Raw genomic sequence first — 17,008 nt, forward strand, 5'->3', positions numbered from 1 at the left:
ACAGAAAGATGGACTTCATAATAATATAAGCTCTGCATTTTCACTTACATTAAAGAACTACTATGACTAAAGTTAAACACATCAGGCTAAGAAAATGTAAACGCTTTAATTTATAAAGTTTTTTAAAATTTATATCTGCCATTTTAACATTTATGTAGCAGATTTTACAGATGCTGTCAAAATAATGTTCCCTAACATGGAAATCACAAAATACTTCTCATACTTTGGGTCCTCACTGGGATAAGAAAATCAAAGACATGTGCTGCGATGAAAACTTCTCCATTCTCATTGAAAATCTTCTCCTTTTTAAAGTCAAAGCATTCTCAAACATATTTTCAAGTTTACTAATTTGTCTTATGCAGACTTCTCTGTTCAGTCACATGTATGGAGTAATAGTTAGGATTAAAATATCAACATGGAAGAATTTGTCCTGCCATGAAATGCAGTAGGGTACCGATACACAATGACATATCAATAATATCATTACACAACTGTCACCATATTGGATTTATACAAGAAATATCCAATGCAAACATTCCAGAAAGATTTATTTCCCTTGAAAACTTGAGGCAGCTGATAGTATCTTTTTTATAAGTCTTTGGTACGAACCCTCGACCTCCCGCATCTGAGGCAGACATTCTAACCACTAGGCCATCAGAACGGTCTTCTTGCAAAAGATGCAGTGCATTGTTTTTAAAGACTGATTACTATCAATATTTTATTTTTATTGCTATGAAATGAAAATCTTTTTTATTGAAATGAACTTTGCAAATAAAAATTTCATCCATTTCCTTTACATATGAATTTCATGCATGCTGGCTGCCATTGCTACAATGATATCTGTTACAGGCCCTCCTGTACCATTTAAGGTTCAAGTGATGATGTTATATAGAACTTGAACATCAACCAATGAAAACATTTCTTATGTATACCAAATCAGAGTGATGGTTACATAGATACATAACGTATGTACTGGGTCTGTCATGTTGTCAGTGTCCAGACAAAGTGCACACAGATGATGCTATTAATTCCTCATCACATCTGTTCAAGCTAGATGAGTTAGCTCCCTTCATCTAATTGGGAGTACACCACTCTGGAGATTAATTTTCTTTCCCAATATGGTTGCTCCAATGCAATTCTTTACAAGATCTGTTTTGATATCAATTTAACCCAAAAAGTTTCTGGGATAGAGCAGCAGCCGGTATGAGCCATGGAAAGCTCCAAGAAAATCAGGATGTTATGGGTGGATTTTATCAGCTGCTTCCCTCCCAGAAATCATCAGGGGAGGAAGGCTTATGCTCTTAAATAGGAACATTTTTTAAGAGAGTTTTAGTAAGAAAAAGTTAAGGTATGCAGATGTGTTATTATGAATTTGGTAATTATGATGAATTATATCATAAGAGGCAACCATAGCAGAAAGACTTAAGTAAATTCAATTAAATTTATTTCACTTTGACTTTACAATAAGTTATGTCAGGTTTACGAAACCGACAACTGAACTGGACCTTCGATTTCACATGTGCAAAGTAAGTTTGTTACTAAATGTACTATTTAGCACAGTGAGATTCAGGGTATAAACTACTTCAAGAAATAGTAAGAACATACCAATCCTAGGACAATCATAAAGGCCCCAGCAAAGGCAACACAAAAGAGAGGACCTGCTTCTACAATCTAAAAGAAAAAGAAAACAATTAACTCTGTGAACTGAGTAATATCCAATAATAGTTTGGAATCATTACTTGGAGTCTCTCCTCTCTCTCTCTCTCATACAAGTTCTTACTCAATGAAAACATTAAATATCAATTAGACAAACTTTAAAGTTGACAAATCAACTTAGAACATGAGTTTTTAAATATTTAATGAAAAAGACCATATATTATAATTTAAAATTTCAATCTTCAGCAATACACTTAGCAAATCTGTTAAAGAAATTTGACTTGTTGCAAATACTCTATGTCAACACACTATTAGATACATGGAATCAAACAGGATTTGTCAATGCATACTATCAGAGACATGGAATCAAACAGGATTTGTCAATGCATACTATTAGATACATTGAATCAAACAGGATTTGTTAAGAATTTTATTCAACCAGTTAAATACAGTAATGTAATGTCTCTCCTTGTAATTACCCTGTCACAGAACCGACTCAATTCGGTCTGTTCACATAACTGGTCTTTTCCAGGTAAGGGTGAAATTCCTAGAGATAATGTCTGGTTTCTGTATATTCCTGCAGGAAAATAAAAAACAAAAACATAAAAAAGTATCCATGATATTGATAAAGCATTCAAAACAGGGTATTGATGCTTTAACCATCCAATTAGCCTATATACAAATCTGATTGAAATCAAGTCAGAATAACTAACTCTAAAGTGACAAGAACTTCATCCATTCAGATGCAAGACAATGCCATCAATGTGAGTAGATATTGTTTGTGATGCCTCTAAATTACAACGCTGTATCCATTATGTATTTGCTATCTAATTGTGTATGAGTTTTAATCATCTGGTCCATGTTATTGCAGAATCTGTAATAGCATTCCTTGCAGTTTTGAACCAAAAGAATATCTTAGATGAAGTAGTACATGCAATGCTGGCCCATTAACAATTTTTGGATTCTGCAATAACACATACCAGATGATTCAAAAGAGTAGCCATATGTTTAAATTTCTGTTCATATTTTCATCTCAAACATGGATGGATATTCATTGAAGATCTGGTCTGTGCATTATGACTATCTGTTACTTTTTCTCAGACCGCAATGCATTTTGTGCATATGGATTTATACAGACTCTTAAATACTAGTATCATGCTTTTGCAGATCTTGTTTTTGCTTAGGACATTGTTGTTGAATGACCTAGTGAACACTAATGGTCTTACCCTCTTAGATTTAAAAAAATGCATCTGATACTGACAAGTGTCAAGACCATTCTATGAGACCACATGATCCCATCTGGACAGACAATCTTGCAAGGATATTAAGGCAGTCTCCAAGAGTGATCTCCTCTGAGACTGCCCATGAGAGGAGGTTCCAGACTTTCATACAAAGAAAAGATGTACCTCCCTGATGCCTGAGGTAAACTACAACTGATGTACTGCCTGAGGCAACCATAGCAACCATAAAAACAATGACCCTGTAGGGCTAAGAATACTGCCTATATTTAAAGGTTGTTTATATGAAGGGTTGCTTCTTCCCAAGAACAAAGTTCCTGAAGAACTCTTGGTGATCATCTCACCTCAAACCTGATACATCTACACCTCAGCTGCCTGTCTGTTAGAAATGCTTTAATCAATGATGAAATTCATCTTGAGAAGTGATGAGATCTGACTTATCTAGGTTTGGAATCAGACCCAGATGAGACACCGCCAACTAATCGAATGATAGGTCCTTCAAGAGAGTATCTTTGAGGACACTGTGCATCAACTGGATGAGGGAATATTTAGCTTGAACTGTGGACTTAGCATTCCAGAAAAGGAAAGCAATGCAGCAGTAGCAGGTGATGTATTACTGGTATTAAACACACAATTGCTGACACTGACATTGAATTTAAACAACAGTAACTTTTATCTTTATACATTAAAAGTTATTTAACCCTTACCTCATAAAATGTATGGCTTTGTAGGCAGTTGATATACATGTACCAAAGTCACAAAGTGCAGTGCACTATAAATAGAACACCTGTTACCTATTTGATTCCATACACATAGTCCTGTCTGTTAACTGTTATAGCAGTGTAGTATATGTTACATTCAATATCAATTTTTAAAATGTTACATGTTTGTTACACATCTAATATTTATAGTAAGACTGAAGAGCAAAATATGATCGATTTAGTTTTATATTTATTTTTCAAGGATTATTTTTTAATGTGATTTAAACTCTAAAGAGAACTTGTTGTTGTTGTTTTTGTAGGGTTTAATGCCATATTTCAGCACAAGATAGGCTATATATGGCAGTCAGTATAACTGGTGGAGGAAGAACCCTGGAAAACCCCAGGAAGAACCACTTACCCACTTACTGGCAAGCTTTCTCACATACCCATGTTATCCAAGCCTGAGACTCAAACTCATGCAGACAGAGGTGAAATGGCAGTGATTTGGAACAGTGAGTGCTTTAGACCACTTGGCCACTCATGGCCCCCTCATGACCACCAAGCCAGTGAAGCCATGTGACCAGCTATAACCACCATTTCTCACACTCAAAATGTACCAGTTCTTTGTCTATGTCTACATCACTAAATCATCTGAATTTGATAAATTATAGAAACTCATTGTTGCCTACATCAACATCAAGCCTTTACCTAAGTTAATGAAGCTTTCATAGTCATGATTCCAATCGTGCAAGCTTCAGAAAGTACTGAACAAAATCTGTGGCCTCCATCTGGAGAGTGGAGAATCTGACCTGGTTACTTTAAGTGGCAGATTCCGATTAGATCTTAAACAGCAACCATGTGATCTGAAGTAATGGTCATTCACATCAATGAATGAAGTATCAAATAGGGGTTTTTCCCCAACGATGACGCTACGAAAACCAGTTAAAAATGGATGATGTTTACAGCAGAAGTCCATGAGAATGGTATAGAATTGTCCAAATTTGCTTCCATGCATCAGGTAGAGGCATCCAAAGGTACTTCCATGAGAATGGAGTAGAGGTATCTAAATGCGCTTACATGAAGTAAAGGGGTCTCACACACACACACACACACATTTGCTGGAACATACAATAAAAGCTATATTTATTGGTCACATTCTCATATAATTCTGATGATTTTTGCCTCCACACCTCCTATATCATCAAATCTCATACTACTACTACTACTAATAATAATAATAATAACAATAATAATATTGGCATTTGGTACATGGTATTTGTTCAAGAACAATCTTTGGAAGATGATCCAATACATACTATTTATTTGCCAACAATATTTTACATCAACCTTTACTTTAGAATATGTTTAATAATTTTATTTGATGCCATCATTAAGAATCTGATCCTAGTATGCAAGCAAATGAACAGTGTGTGTGTGTGTGTGATTTGGATTTTTAACTTCGCTTTGACAATTTTTCATTCATATCGCAATGATGTCTGCAATGTGACAGTTTATAGTGATGTCTAGCACTGGGGCATCATGCCGCAGACATGTAGCATGATGTCCCACCCAGTCACATTATCCTGACACCAGGCCGACCAGTTCTAACACTAACCACTTAATGCTGAGCACCAAGTGCAAATGAACAGAAACACATAAACACTTTAGTATATGTCTTCACATTAGCTGAAAGCTGGAGCAAAGTTCGAAATCAGGTGTAGCAAGCTGAAACTTTGCCATCCAAAATACAAAGAAATTTGTAAAGCTAATACTAAAACTGCTGTCTAACAGAGAGATTACAATGTGATTTTTGGATAAAACATAGTACTACTATGGTCTCATGACTAAAATCATACAAATGTATAATGATAAAGGTTGAGTAAAAACAAGGTGAAGCTTAGTGCTTTCTATCATTTGTTTCAAAACACCATTATTCTGATGGTTCCCATCATATCGCAGTTCCATATATTACTGTATTCTCAATATATCACAGTTCCATACATATCATTGTTCAAAACATATGTACTATGTGGTTAGTGATGCCGACTACCACATTATAATGAGGAAGAATTGTACTGGATATATGAATGACACACAAGAAATGTTCACGAAATTTTACAGCCGCGCTAATTAATAATAGCACTGAAGACTGATATATTGCATTTATCTCATTTCTGTTACTTTCAAAAACATTTAATATTACACAATGTGTGGAAAGGAGTAATACAAAACATTCAATTACCAAACTGTGAGAGCTTGATGCAGGTAGTCACACTGTTGGCATTCTTATTGTAGATATCATTGTTACAGATGGAATTTATGCTGATATATAATATCACGGGCACCACACAGGCAGCTGTGATACACATCCAGGCCATATTCAGCAGGTAACATATCACCATAAACTGAAATCAGATAATTAGAAGCATTACTGATGGAATATATGCTAAAATATATATATATATATATATATATATATATATATATATATATATATATATATATATATATATATATATATATATATATATAAATAAAAGGCACCACACATTCAGGCAATGTTCAGCTTATAAATAAATCATAATAAACTGAAATTTGATATAGCAATGTTTTGTGAGTTCTCATCTCAAAGGAAATGTAATACATTTAATTATTTCTATCTTTAGATTTAAAGCATTCAACATTTTTTTATAAAATATGAAACAGCAAAAATTTAAGCCGGGCTATTAGAAACCCAAGCTTTTGGTCTGATACATGTGAATTTCTTAAAGGTCACACAATTTCTCCCTGTAATATATCGCCATGACATACTTCATTCTGCCCCGCTCCCCTTGCTCCCCTTTTCATATTTTTGTCAGCAGTGGTAGACTTAAGCAAACATGTATGAAGCCAGCGTGACTAATTAACAGTTGATCATTATCACTGCAATTATAAGAACTGCCCCTCTGAAGGCTTCTCTCAGTACTTTAAAGAAACCAATATTCTAATGAGTGTATTTGTAAACACCAGCGACTGTTCAACAAATAAATGATACACTATTTTGTTTATATGGTGTTTAAATTAAAATGATGATGTGAAATGAAATCGTGAATGTAATCAAAGCTTTCTCATAGTTTGATTTTGACGACTCTGTAAAATCATTGATATGCTTTATTATCATATATACTCATTTATAAGACGAGTCCAACTGCAAACTGCACTGACCCAGATCTGAAGGCACAGAATGTGCAGAGAGATCCAGGTTGGTGCAGTTTGTTATGAGTAATAAGTGGAACAAATAGCATAGTCCCTGATCTGCAGGTGCATTATGCTACAACAGATTTGGATCTTTGTTGTTGACAGTTTGACTTGACTTGTAAGTAAGTACATACAGTAATAATAACTGCTACTTAAGTAAAAGTGATCTGTACTAAAGGGTACAACAGTATCAGTACAGACTTCTGGATACTGTACATGCACCTCGATTAATTCTTTTCTTTTACAGCCCTTGTTATATCCCACCTTTATTCCTTTGGACCAAATCTTAAGGCATTTAACACTGATTACTAATTAACATATTTATTTTTAATTAGTTTTTGCACATATGCTGGTTAGTATATTTTCCATTCCTTCTTTGTTTCATTTAATGATGGCAATTTACATTTATATATACAGTAAAGAGTTTATGCCAGGTGTTTAATTGTGTTAGTTCTTTGGTGGGAATGGAGATGCTAATTTTACTTGCAGAGAAAACTACACATCTTCTGGAATTGAAACTACAGATGATTTTATTGTTGTGGTCTATTTTTATTTTAAACACTTCTGTTGGGACAAAAAGAATTTGTATACATTTACATGCATAATGTTTAAATTTTAGATTCTATTTACTGAAAACTATTTCTTTTGAGTGAGATATTATAAATGGCTAAGAATTCAATCCTGATATGCATTAAAATAATGATCATGTAGTTTTTCATTGTCCTTTTTACCCTTCTGAAAATGAAGGACTCCGCAGGTTTATGCTAACTCCAGAGTTACGTGAGTGAAGAATCCAGGACTTCTCATCCTGTACTCTGTTGAGAGTCCTGCCAAGCTTCCACTGATCACAATATCAAAACAGTTTTCAATAAAGTTTTGAGAACTCCACTAGCTTAGCCAAAAATTAACTGCTGATGTTAAACACTTGGCTCTTGTGATGTCATGATACAATGCAAATTACCCTGTTATAGTCTATTCAGGACAAGTCATTGTGGTTTTCACATTAATTACCAAGAAATCACTGTATCCATCTCGCATATTTGTTTGTCAGAGACACACGTCTGAGATATCTGATGCATATTTTTTGCTGCCAAGGATTTGCATAATGTGATCAGGATTTATTTAATCTCCTCTAAAGCGAGGGATGGCAACATGTATAATTCAAGCACATGCACTGTTATGATGGAGTAGCTTCCCCATATCTTGCAAACTCTCACGCAATTTCCATCGAGCTCGGCAACACATTGTCCTACAAACTAGCCTTGCTGCTTTCTGAGTAGAAAAAGTTATCCAGAAGAAAGTGGCATGTAATCAGAATGATTAATCAAGAAAAAGAAAGAAGCTGTAAAGAAAAATGGAGAAAATAACACCCTTGGCTGTAATATAGCACATCCACTGGGATTACAGGTGTGACTTAGGTTCACATGATTACAAAGACTGCAGAAGTGAATAATCCTTTCATGACAGGTTTAAGAATTTTCAAAACTCAAATGCCTATGTTTACTACAAGATATCTGAAGAACACATTATCACTCAAGGCATTCTTTCACAACAAAGAAATCAGTAAGACTGCTGTGAAAAATGTGTTATTTGGATTGCAAAGGTGGAGGGTTATCAATGAAGTTTTTGTTGATTTGTAACTTTGCTGGAATAAGTAAGACTTAAAAGGTTTATGTGTAAAAGGAATATGAACCATTAACCTCTCCGATTTTTGGATAAATGTGTTGTTATTGTTGTTGCTGTTGTGGAGTTTAATGCCATTTTTCAGCACACGATGGGTTATACATGGCGGCCAGTATTAATGGTGGAGGAAGACTTTTATCAGACTTTTGGCACACAATGTGATTATCTCAGTAGAAATGTTGTTGTTGTTGTTGTAGGGTTTAATGCCATTTTTCAGCACACGATAGGTTATACATGGTGGCCAGTATTAATGGTGGAGAAAGAACCCGGGAAAACCCTGGAAAGAACCACCGACCCAAAAGAAGCTACTCGCAAACTTTCTCACATACCCACATTGGCTGAATCCAAGAAGGAGAGAGCTTTTGACCACTCAGGGCCCCTAAATGTGTTGTAGTTAGAAGTACAATAAAACTGATGAAAGTGCACATTTTATGACACAAAGTGTCAATTAGCTGCCATTTGGTTAAAAAGGTTTATTTAGGTTTCTGTATTGGCTTATATACGTTATATGTAATGTATTGGTTTATAATACTAACACAAAAAAGATGAAAGAGACTGTTAAAAATACAACTATAAACTAACAGAAAAATGAACTAATAAACTCTATGATGGACAATGCATTCAACTGACTATTGTGCATGTTTCTTGATTTGTATTTTTTAAACCGAGTGAGAGAAAATGTAAAGTAAGTTGTGATTTCCTAATTCAAGCTGAAAAAATTACGGGTCAGATGAGCATTGTCAGTACACATTCTTGACCTGGGGGCCCTGAGTGGCCAGGTGGTCTAAAGCGCTCTCCATCATGGATCACTGTCATCTCACCACTGTCTGCGTAGGTTTGAGTCTTGAGCTCGGCCAATGTGGATATGTGAGAATGCTTGCCGGTAGCTTCTCGTGGGTCGGTGAATCTTTCTGGGATTTTCCCGGGTTCTTCCTCCACCATTAATACTGGCCGCCATGTATAGCATATCTTGTGCTGAAAAATGGCGTTAAACCCTAAAACATCAACAACATTCTTGACCCCCATATTTTTTACTTGACCTCCCAGTTCTGACACCAAGGGGTATTTTTAATCCCTCAATTTTTACATCCTTGTGGGGATACACTGCTTTATTTCTTCATTAAATCCCCCCGTATATTCAGACTATTCCCCCTTTGTACAAATAAAAGGGAAAAAATTTCCCTAAGTTCTTGGCCCTAGAACAGATCCTGCCAACAATGATACCACAGGCAATATTTCACGCATTAATTAGAATTTGCATGGGTAAAAACAATGCTACACTGATGCATACTATGATTTTAAAAAATGACATTTGATGGGATGCATGGTGATACTGCTGATCCCACAATCTTCAGGTGAAAACCCCGTGTCAATATGACTTTCAATTAGGAGTAGGTTAACAAAATGGCTGCCATGGATGTGACACTAGATTCCGATCAAATCTGATTTATGACTAGCAGAGCTTAAATCTACAAGCCATCTATGCCAGGATGCTTTCTCTCAAATCTGGTCAAATTCTGTTGATTATATTTAATAAGCTGTTTAAATAATTTATATTTTTGGTAATGATGATTTTGAGAGACCTTTTCTATTGAATTTGTCCAGTTTCCACTGAGCTGTGTTTGAAATGAGGTCATCGAAAGGTTTTTCTCTTTTTTTATGCAATGGTTGCCATATCTGATGGCAGATTAGCATGATCTGAACAAATCTGAAAGTTTCAAATCAGATCTGATCAAATTCATGTGGTTTCTGAGAATGATTTGCAAACAACAATTGTGAACAGACAACAGATGATGCACCAAGGACTATATCAGCCTTATTGCCAGGTAAGCTAAAAACTTTATTTATTTAAATCTGATTATGGAAAATCATGACACCACTAAACAGTATGCTCCACTCATTACACATTGTGGCTAATTTTACATCATTACAATAGACTTACAAATGCAGCTGATACTCTTCCTCCCATGATGCACCTGGCTCCTGAATACACATTCTTCCTGGTTGCACCAGTTGCTAAGAAACCAAACACCAACAGAAGAATGGCAAACAATGCCATGACAACTGCCACTACCACAAACACAACCTGAATCACACTGAGCCTGCAGCAAAAAAAAATGTACATTAATGTAAAAAATTATCAATGATAATGCTAAGGGTTCAGGTTAATGTAAGTAGTTGCTAAATCAAGGTAATGTTAATTGTGAATTCATTCAATGTAAAATAAATTGCTGTATATTTGTAACAGTGAATAAAATTCTTTTGTTTTATCACAATGTAGAATTTTAAAGAAAAGATTGTGTTCAGTTCTTTAACTTGAATTTGTACCCTTCCAGGGGTCATGCTACCAGGCAAAGTGGGAAACAAAGCTGCTTAAAATTTTTAAGCTTTGCCTTCTTGTGATAGGAAAGCTAAAAGGACTTCGCCCATATAATTTTTTATAGCTACATCAACTGACTCTAGTTTGTTAGATGCACCTCGCCTTAGCCAGGTTAGTTCTAGTGTTGTGCTGTAGCAAAATGTATTCATCAAGCCATCAGTAGCTAGGCCTAGTTTTGATATCATATGCGCTGACAAACTCTTGCACATTCACAGGCATGTGTTCTGATAGCTGACTGACCATTAATCATTTTCCAAGTAAGTTAGCAACTATCACTTCCTGATTTCCGCATGTTATCCTTTGATGATAAAAACATACAAACTTGTATTTAAAAACTTTAATAGTATGTTATTTGCAATTTGTGTATTACAAACAGAATTGGTGATCTGCATATTTTAACTGCCTCTTGTACACCATTTCATCATAAAATTAGCTTGAAACTGTAAATGAACCAGTAACAAGGAAATAATGGACATCACTGTGTCTGGGAAGTACCAGTTTACTAGACTGTCTGTTTTCATAAATCACTTGGCAAATATATTCAGAGAAATATACAATTCATAGAAAGCAAAGCCTAAATATTTTGTTACTGAAGATATAGCTTTAAAATGCAATTACATAGGTCAGAAACACACGGAACGATGCTATGTTGTGGAATTCACGACAAGCGCTGTAAGGTCAAAGTTGTTTTCTAACCTGACTCGTATTTGTGAAAATATGGAAAAAAGCAGCAAAGCAAATACTATTTAACCAATGCCTAAAATTACAACAAGTACATAGACAAATAATAAAACCAAAAGTTTGCAATCCTGTCAATGGACTGTCGTAATGAAGTTGTATAAAGTGAGTGTTGCATTACGAAAACCCCTCCTTCTAAAAATAGATGCACTCACATGTTTGTGATGATTCGGTTGGAAAGAAGGGTTTAGTTCATACACTGATAATAAAGAAGCCATGTCTATAATTGTACGCATTTTAGTGTGTTATGTATGAATAGTTATGGTAATGCTTTATCTGCATCAAAGAAATTAGGATGAACAGGATGATCTGAACACACATGTGCATTAGCCCTCATATAAAGACTGGCATATCTCCTGATCAAACTGTATAAGATACAGTTTTGACAATGCTAACATTATAGCCATACAGAGCTTGGTTCTGACCAGGATTTGCTGAGAATCAGCAGATAAGTTTGAACACCAGTACCATCCAGTCTCCAGAGAGTGTAGTAATTAACACTAATAATACTTGCATTACTTCAGATCCCTTACTGAATTCCTATCTGAAGTGTATCAATTGCAACGATGTGTGACAAATAATATTAAAACATGGGGAAGTTTTGGGCATATGGCAAGTGGAGTCCTGGCTTGTGGAATTTGAGTCAAGGCTTGTGATATTTTTTAACAGTCACCAGACCTGAGCCTGTGTCTAAAAATATTTTCTTGGAGCACTTAGCCATGAAGGCAGCTTATTTTGTTGTGTGATCCTAAAGCAGATCATTGAAGATTCTTCTTGTATCCGTAGATTTTAATAGGCCATCTTAAAAACCTTGTAAATTCTTTCTTAAAACTTCAAATTTATTATTGTAGGGTATAGTGTAGCTGGGTCTATTCAGTGATGTGCAATTGCAGGATTTCCACTACTTTCCCAAAGCCTAGTATCCTGAAAACCAACTGAATGCATTTTTTAGCCAAGCCTTTATTTTTACCTTAAAGCCCTATTATATTTATAACATTTCTCGTGTTTCTTAAATGGAGGAGCAAATGTATGCCCTAAATTTTCTGTTTTAGACTAGGCCCTGCCACTGTTGCCCAAATTTTCATTCTTGTAGCCCCTGGACTCTGGGCACAATATACGTCAGACCATAGATAATCAATGCAAATTTTACCATGTGACACTGAATCCGAAGAGTTCATTCATTATCTTTTCCAAAAATATGGCAAGTGCTCTGTATAGTGTTCCACAGAATGTCCCCACGCCTGCAAAAACAATCAGTGTTGCAATCAGGGAGGCAAAGGGGCAGTTCCCAACCTTCTCTGTGATTTCTGAAACAGATAATGCATTATTTTAATTTAGCATAATATTTTACTGGACTAAGCCCTTCTCTGTTGCTATAATAGCAAAAACATTTAAAAATGTGGTGATAAATTAATATGCATAATTTTATCATGATTGTCACCAGTCTCATAAGCCAGGAAACCTATTAGTGTAAAAAAAACCATAAATACTTATCATTTACAATATACGGCATTTGCAAATATACTTAATACAAAAATAACACTGGTATTTTACAAAATTACCAAGAGAGTGTGCAAGTGAAATTGCATGAATTGTTGCCATATTTCCCATTTATAAAATCAAGGCAAATTAAAGATTTTTATCTATCCTGCTTATAATCGATCATGGTCTGTCCTAAGAATGAATATGAAAATTCTGTAGCATGCTATGTCTCATGTTACATCATCAGTTAATAATCAAAAAATGTGCACATCTAGATTAGCAAGAAATGTAGGCCATTACAATGACAAGTTACCCAATACGAATTTGAAATGCACATTAAGTTATTATTTTGTGCATGCATTTTCATTCTTCATGTTGTTACTGTTTATTTTACCATGCAATACACCTATTATTATCAACATATCCCTTTCCTATCTTTCTGTCCTGATTACAACAGTTTTGTTCATGACATTAGGATTGTCTTTTCAAGATTTCTATTTATTATTTAATCTAAATAGTGTTTTGTCAAACTTTAACCACCTGACACAGATAAAGGAACAATGCTTCAGTTGTAACAAAATTATGAGATAATAATGACAAAATGTACAAAATATGCCTGGCCACCTTCGGACTAATTATAGTAACATGTTTCCCGATAATTTTTTAAAGTGGTCATTGTACCATCCAACCCATTTGTAAATACCAGTAATCTTAGTATGAAGCCCCCAAAAATATGTTTCCCATTGCACAGTTTTTAAAATTAGGGTTGGTAGGTAGTTTTTTAACATTGTCTATATTGTTATGTATGTTTAATTTAATTGTTTGTTTGTTTGATTTTTTTTATTTCATTACATGTTATTGTAATGTAACATTGTATGCTGGATTTTACCCTGACCACAACTGAGTTCATTTCTGCTAGAGCTGACTGACTTTTTAAAAAAAATTTTATTTCATTTATGTAAACAACTATCAATAGCTTCATTATTCTCTATGTGTATGAGCTTATTATCAGAATTATTATTCAGGTAAACAAGAAGGAGTAAATATGTTGATCAGGGTCAGGTTTTTGGAGATTCCTAAGTGCATTTTGTAGGCTAATGTGTTGTAAATAAACAAGGCTCATTGGATCATTCTAGAATGCTTTTTTTTCCATTAGGTAATGGTTGTTTTTGGAAAATGATAATTGTGACCTGGGGTCAAGCAGAGAACTATATTATCTTGTGACTGTGAAGATTTTACCAGTCATGCTTTAACATCTAGCAATTTAAGTTGTATTATCTTGTGACTAGTTTGGGCTGAAATTTATTTTCTTCAAATTATTGAACTGAAGTGATTATTTTCTCTGGAAATACAAAAGTGCTCTGAAAAAATTCCTGGATAAAGATATTTATTGGAATTTATACTAAATTCAAACCTGGAATAATATTTCTGTGATTCAACAAGAGACTGTTGACACATCAGCACTTCGCAAGTCATAAGACATGTCATCACCTTCAATTCTGGATCTCTTTAGGACTTTTACTGAATTTTGTTCAGGAATTTTTATTACTTGGACTTGTGTCTTTAATTCTTGGATTATTTTTGGATTTAATTCGCATTACTGTAAGTTCTTTTTTTCTCATTTTTCATTTTGTATTCTAGGGAAATAAATTATTTGTTAAATTTTACAAAGCTTGTTGTTTTCACTCTTTTTTGTTACTTATTTTAAGGGCACAGAATCATAACTATATATATATATATATATATATATATATATATATATATATATATATATATATATATATATATATATAAATGGTTAGTATATACAATGTACCAAGTGCTTCAAGTACTTAGCTAAACCAGCTAAATTATATGCACAATATCAATTTTGGTATGGGGGGGGGGGGGGGGGGGCGGCGTATTTTACTGAGGGTGGGTGGGGGTGAAATTGGGGAAGTACTAGGGTCAGCAACAAAAACAGGGACAGTCAGCCAACCAGAAACACAAGTATTTTTAACTAACATATTTAAATCATTTTTACAACATAAATATACAATTTTAGTCCAATTTTACAGCCCAACATTTATTGTGTTTAATATTGGTTTAATGTCATCTGCTTAAACATTATTCTTATCCAAAACCTACAATTTTCTTTGTGCATGAAGATGGAAGTGATTGGTCTGGTTGGTGGTTAGATTGATATTTGTATGTTGTGTTCAATTTGAAATAATAAATGCTACACCTGCAGATAAAAATAACAAACTTAATGTGTAACAACCAGAAAAAGTCAACAAATAAAAATAATGACACCATATTCCTTCAGATCCAAATGAAGGTATCAGGGGAAGACAAATATGAAGATAATAAGACCATTTTGAATGAGATTTAAAGTCACTGGCACACAAGCAAATGACACAACTACTAAAATCTGAAAGTGATATTCTACTTGCAGAATTAAAAAGCATCACAGAACAAATATAACAAATGATAAGTTAGACCACTGCCTAACGCTTAGGACAGAAACGTTATGAGAAAACACCAGCATTCATCTGAAGAAATAAAAGAGGATCGTTACAAGCAGAAAGCAAAATACGTATATGTGGATGTTGATAATGAAGTTGCAGAATACTGTAACATTATGTCCATTTTTAACAAACTGAGAATGACCAGCAAATACCAACCAACAACAGCCTGTGTGAAATTATATACATTTTGGAAAAGCATGGTATAAATTATATTACTAGAAGCATGTAAGATGTAGTCCACATAAGTTGATTAAGTTGTTGTTGTTGTTGTTGTTAGTGTGGGGTTTAATGCCATTTTTCAGCACACGATAGGCTATACATGGTGGCCAGTATTAATGGTGGAGGAAGAACCCGGGAAAACCCCGGAAAGAACCACCGACCCACGAGAAGCTACTGGCATGCTTTCTCACATACCCACATTAGCCGAATCCAAGACTCAAACCCACGCAGACAGAGGTGAGATAATAATAATAATAATAATGACCTTATTTAAAGCGGGTTACACAATTAGCTAAAAACTAATCTACCTTGAAGGCCCTCATACAAAGGAATTTATTTATTTAAGCTGCATCTCTGAAGCCACTGAATATATTGGGTTTGGAAGAAGGAAATAGAGTGGGCATTTCTAATCTTAACTGGAATACTATTCCAGAGCAGAGTTCCAGAGTATTGGAAACCCTTTTTAAATAGGGTGGCAGTGGCATTCAAAACATGGCAAGATGGCAGTGATCCATAACGGAGAGCGCTTTAGACCACTCGGCCACTTGGGGCCCCGTTGATTAAGTCATAGCAACTTAAGACAATGTTATTTCAAAGGAAGAATGTCTAAACGCATATCGTACAGTGTTATGTATATTTAATTTGTATTCTGTGCTTTACCTTGTCTGTAATTGAGGGTAGAGGTCTACCAGACTACTCTCAAGTTTGTCCTGTTAAAAAGCTATGAATACACTGTTTACTTGGGTTTCAGTTCAAGACCAAGCTTTGATTATGACCTTAGTTAATTCTAGAAATGAATCTGTTTATAGTTTGATATAATTTTCCATTAGAATCACAGGAGTTTTTCTGCTCAGAAAATGTTATTGTGACATAGGTTAAGTGGGGATATATACAAGTTTGAAACAACAGGATTATTCATTAATATATTATATCAGTCTTTTGGAGATTTTTAAAAAAATCATTTAAAGATATTCTGGATTTTATTATTGTGATATATCATGACTGTTGGCACATCTGCACCATTTAGGCTATGGGTACATCAACACATTCAAGACCTGGAATTTATTTGGAACACTATACGTTTGGAATTGCGATAAACTTTTAAGATTATTTGGGATTAAATTCATGATACTGTAAGTTCCTTTTAAATTTTCACTTTGTGAATTC

General features: G+C 34.5%; 1 protein-coding gene across 3 annotated transcripts in view; it reads right to left on the bottom strand.

Annotated features, from left to right (window-relative positions):
- LOC149798348 (neuronal membrane glycoprotein M6-a-like) overlaps positions 1 to 17,008 on the bottom strand; it is a 37,630-nt gene that overhangs the window by 18,833 nt on the left and 1,789 nt on the right. For all 3 annotated transcript variants that reach the window (XR_016421998.1, XM_089963495.1, XM_089963494.1), the window contains exons 2-6: positions 12,784 to 12,940; positions 10,458 to 10,617; positions 5,838 to 6,000; positions 2,136 to 2,233; positions 1,606 to 1,671 (exon numbers count right to left, since the gene is read on the bottom strand). Coding sequence is in view for 2 of the 3 variants with exons in the window: in XM_089963495.1 (XP_089819621.1) it covers positions 1,606 to 1,671; positions 2,136 to 2,233; positions 5,838 to 6,000; positions 10,458 to 10,617; positions 12,784 to 12,940 (644 nt within the window). In the remaining variant the exon portion in view is untranslated. The remainder of the gene's footprint in view (positions 1 to 1,605; positions 1,672 to 2,135; positions 2,234 to 5,837; positions 6,001 to 10,457; positions 10,618 to 12,783; positions 12,941 to 17,008) is intronic.

Source organism: Sinohyriopsis cumingii, chromosome 6, assembly GCF_028554795.1.
Source record: "Sinohyriopsis cumingii isolate HCF-2022 chromosome 6, ASM2855479v2, whole genome shotgun sequence".
Lineage (NCBI taxonomy): Eukaryota > Metazoa > Mollusca > Bivalvia > Unionida > Unionidae > Sinohyriopsis > Sinohyriopsis cumingii.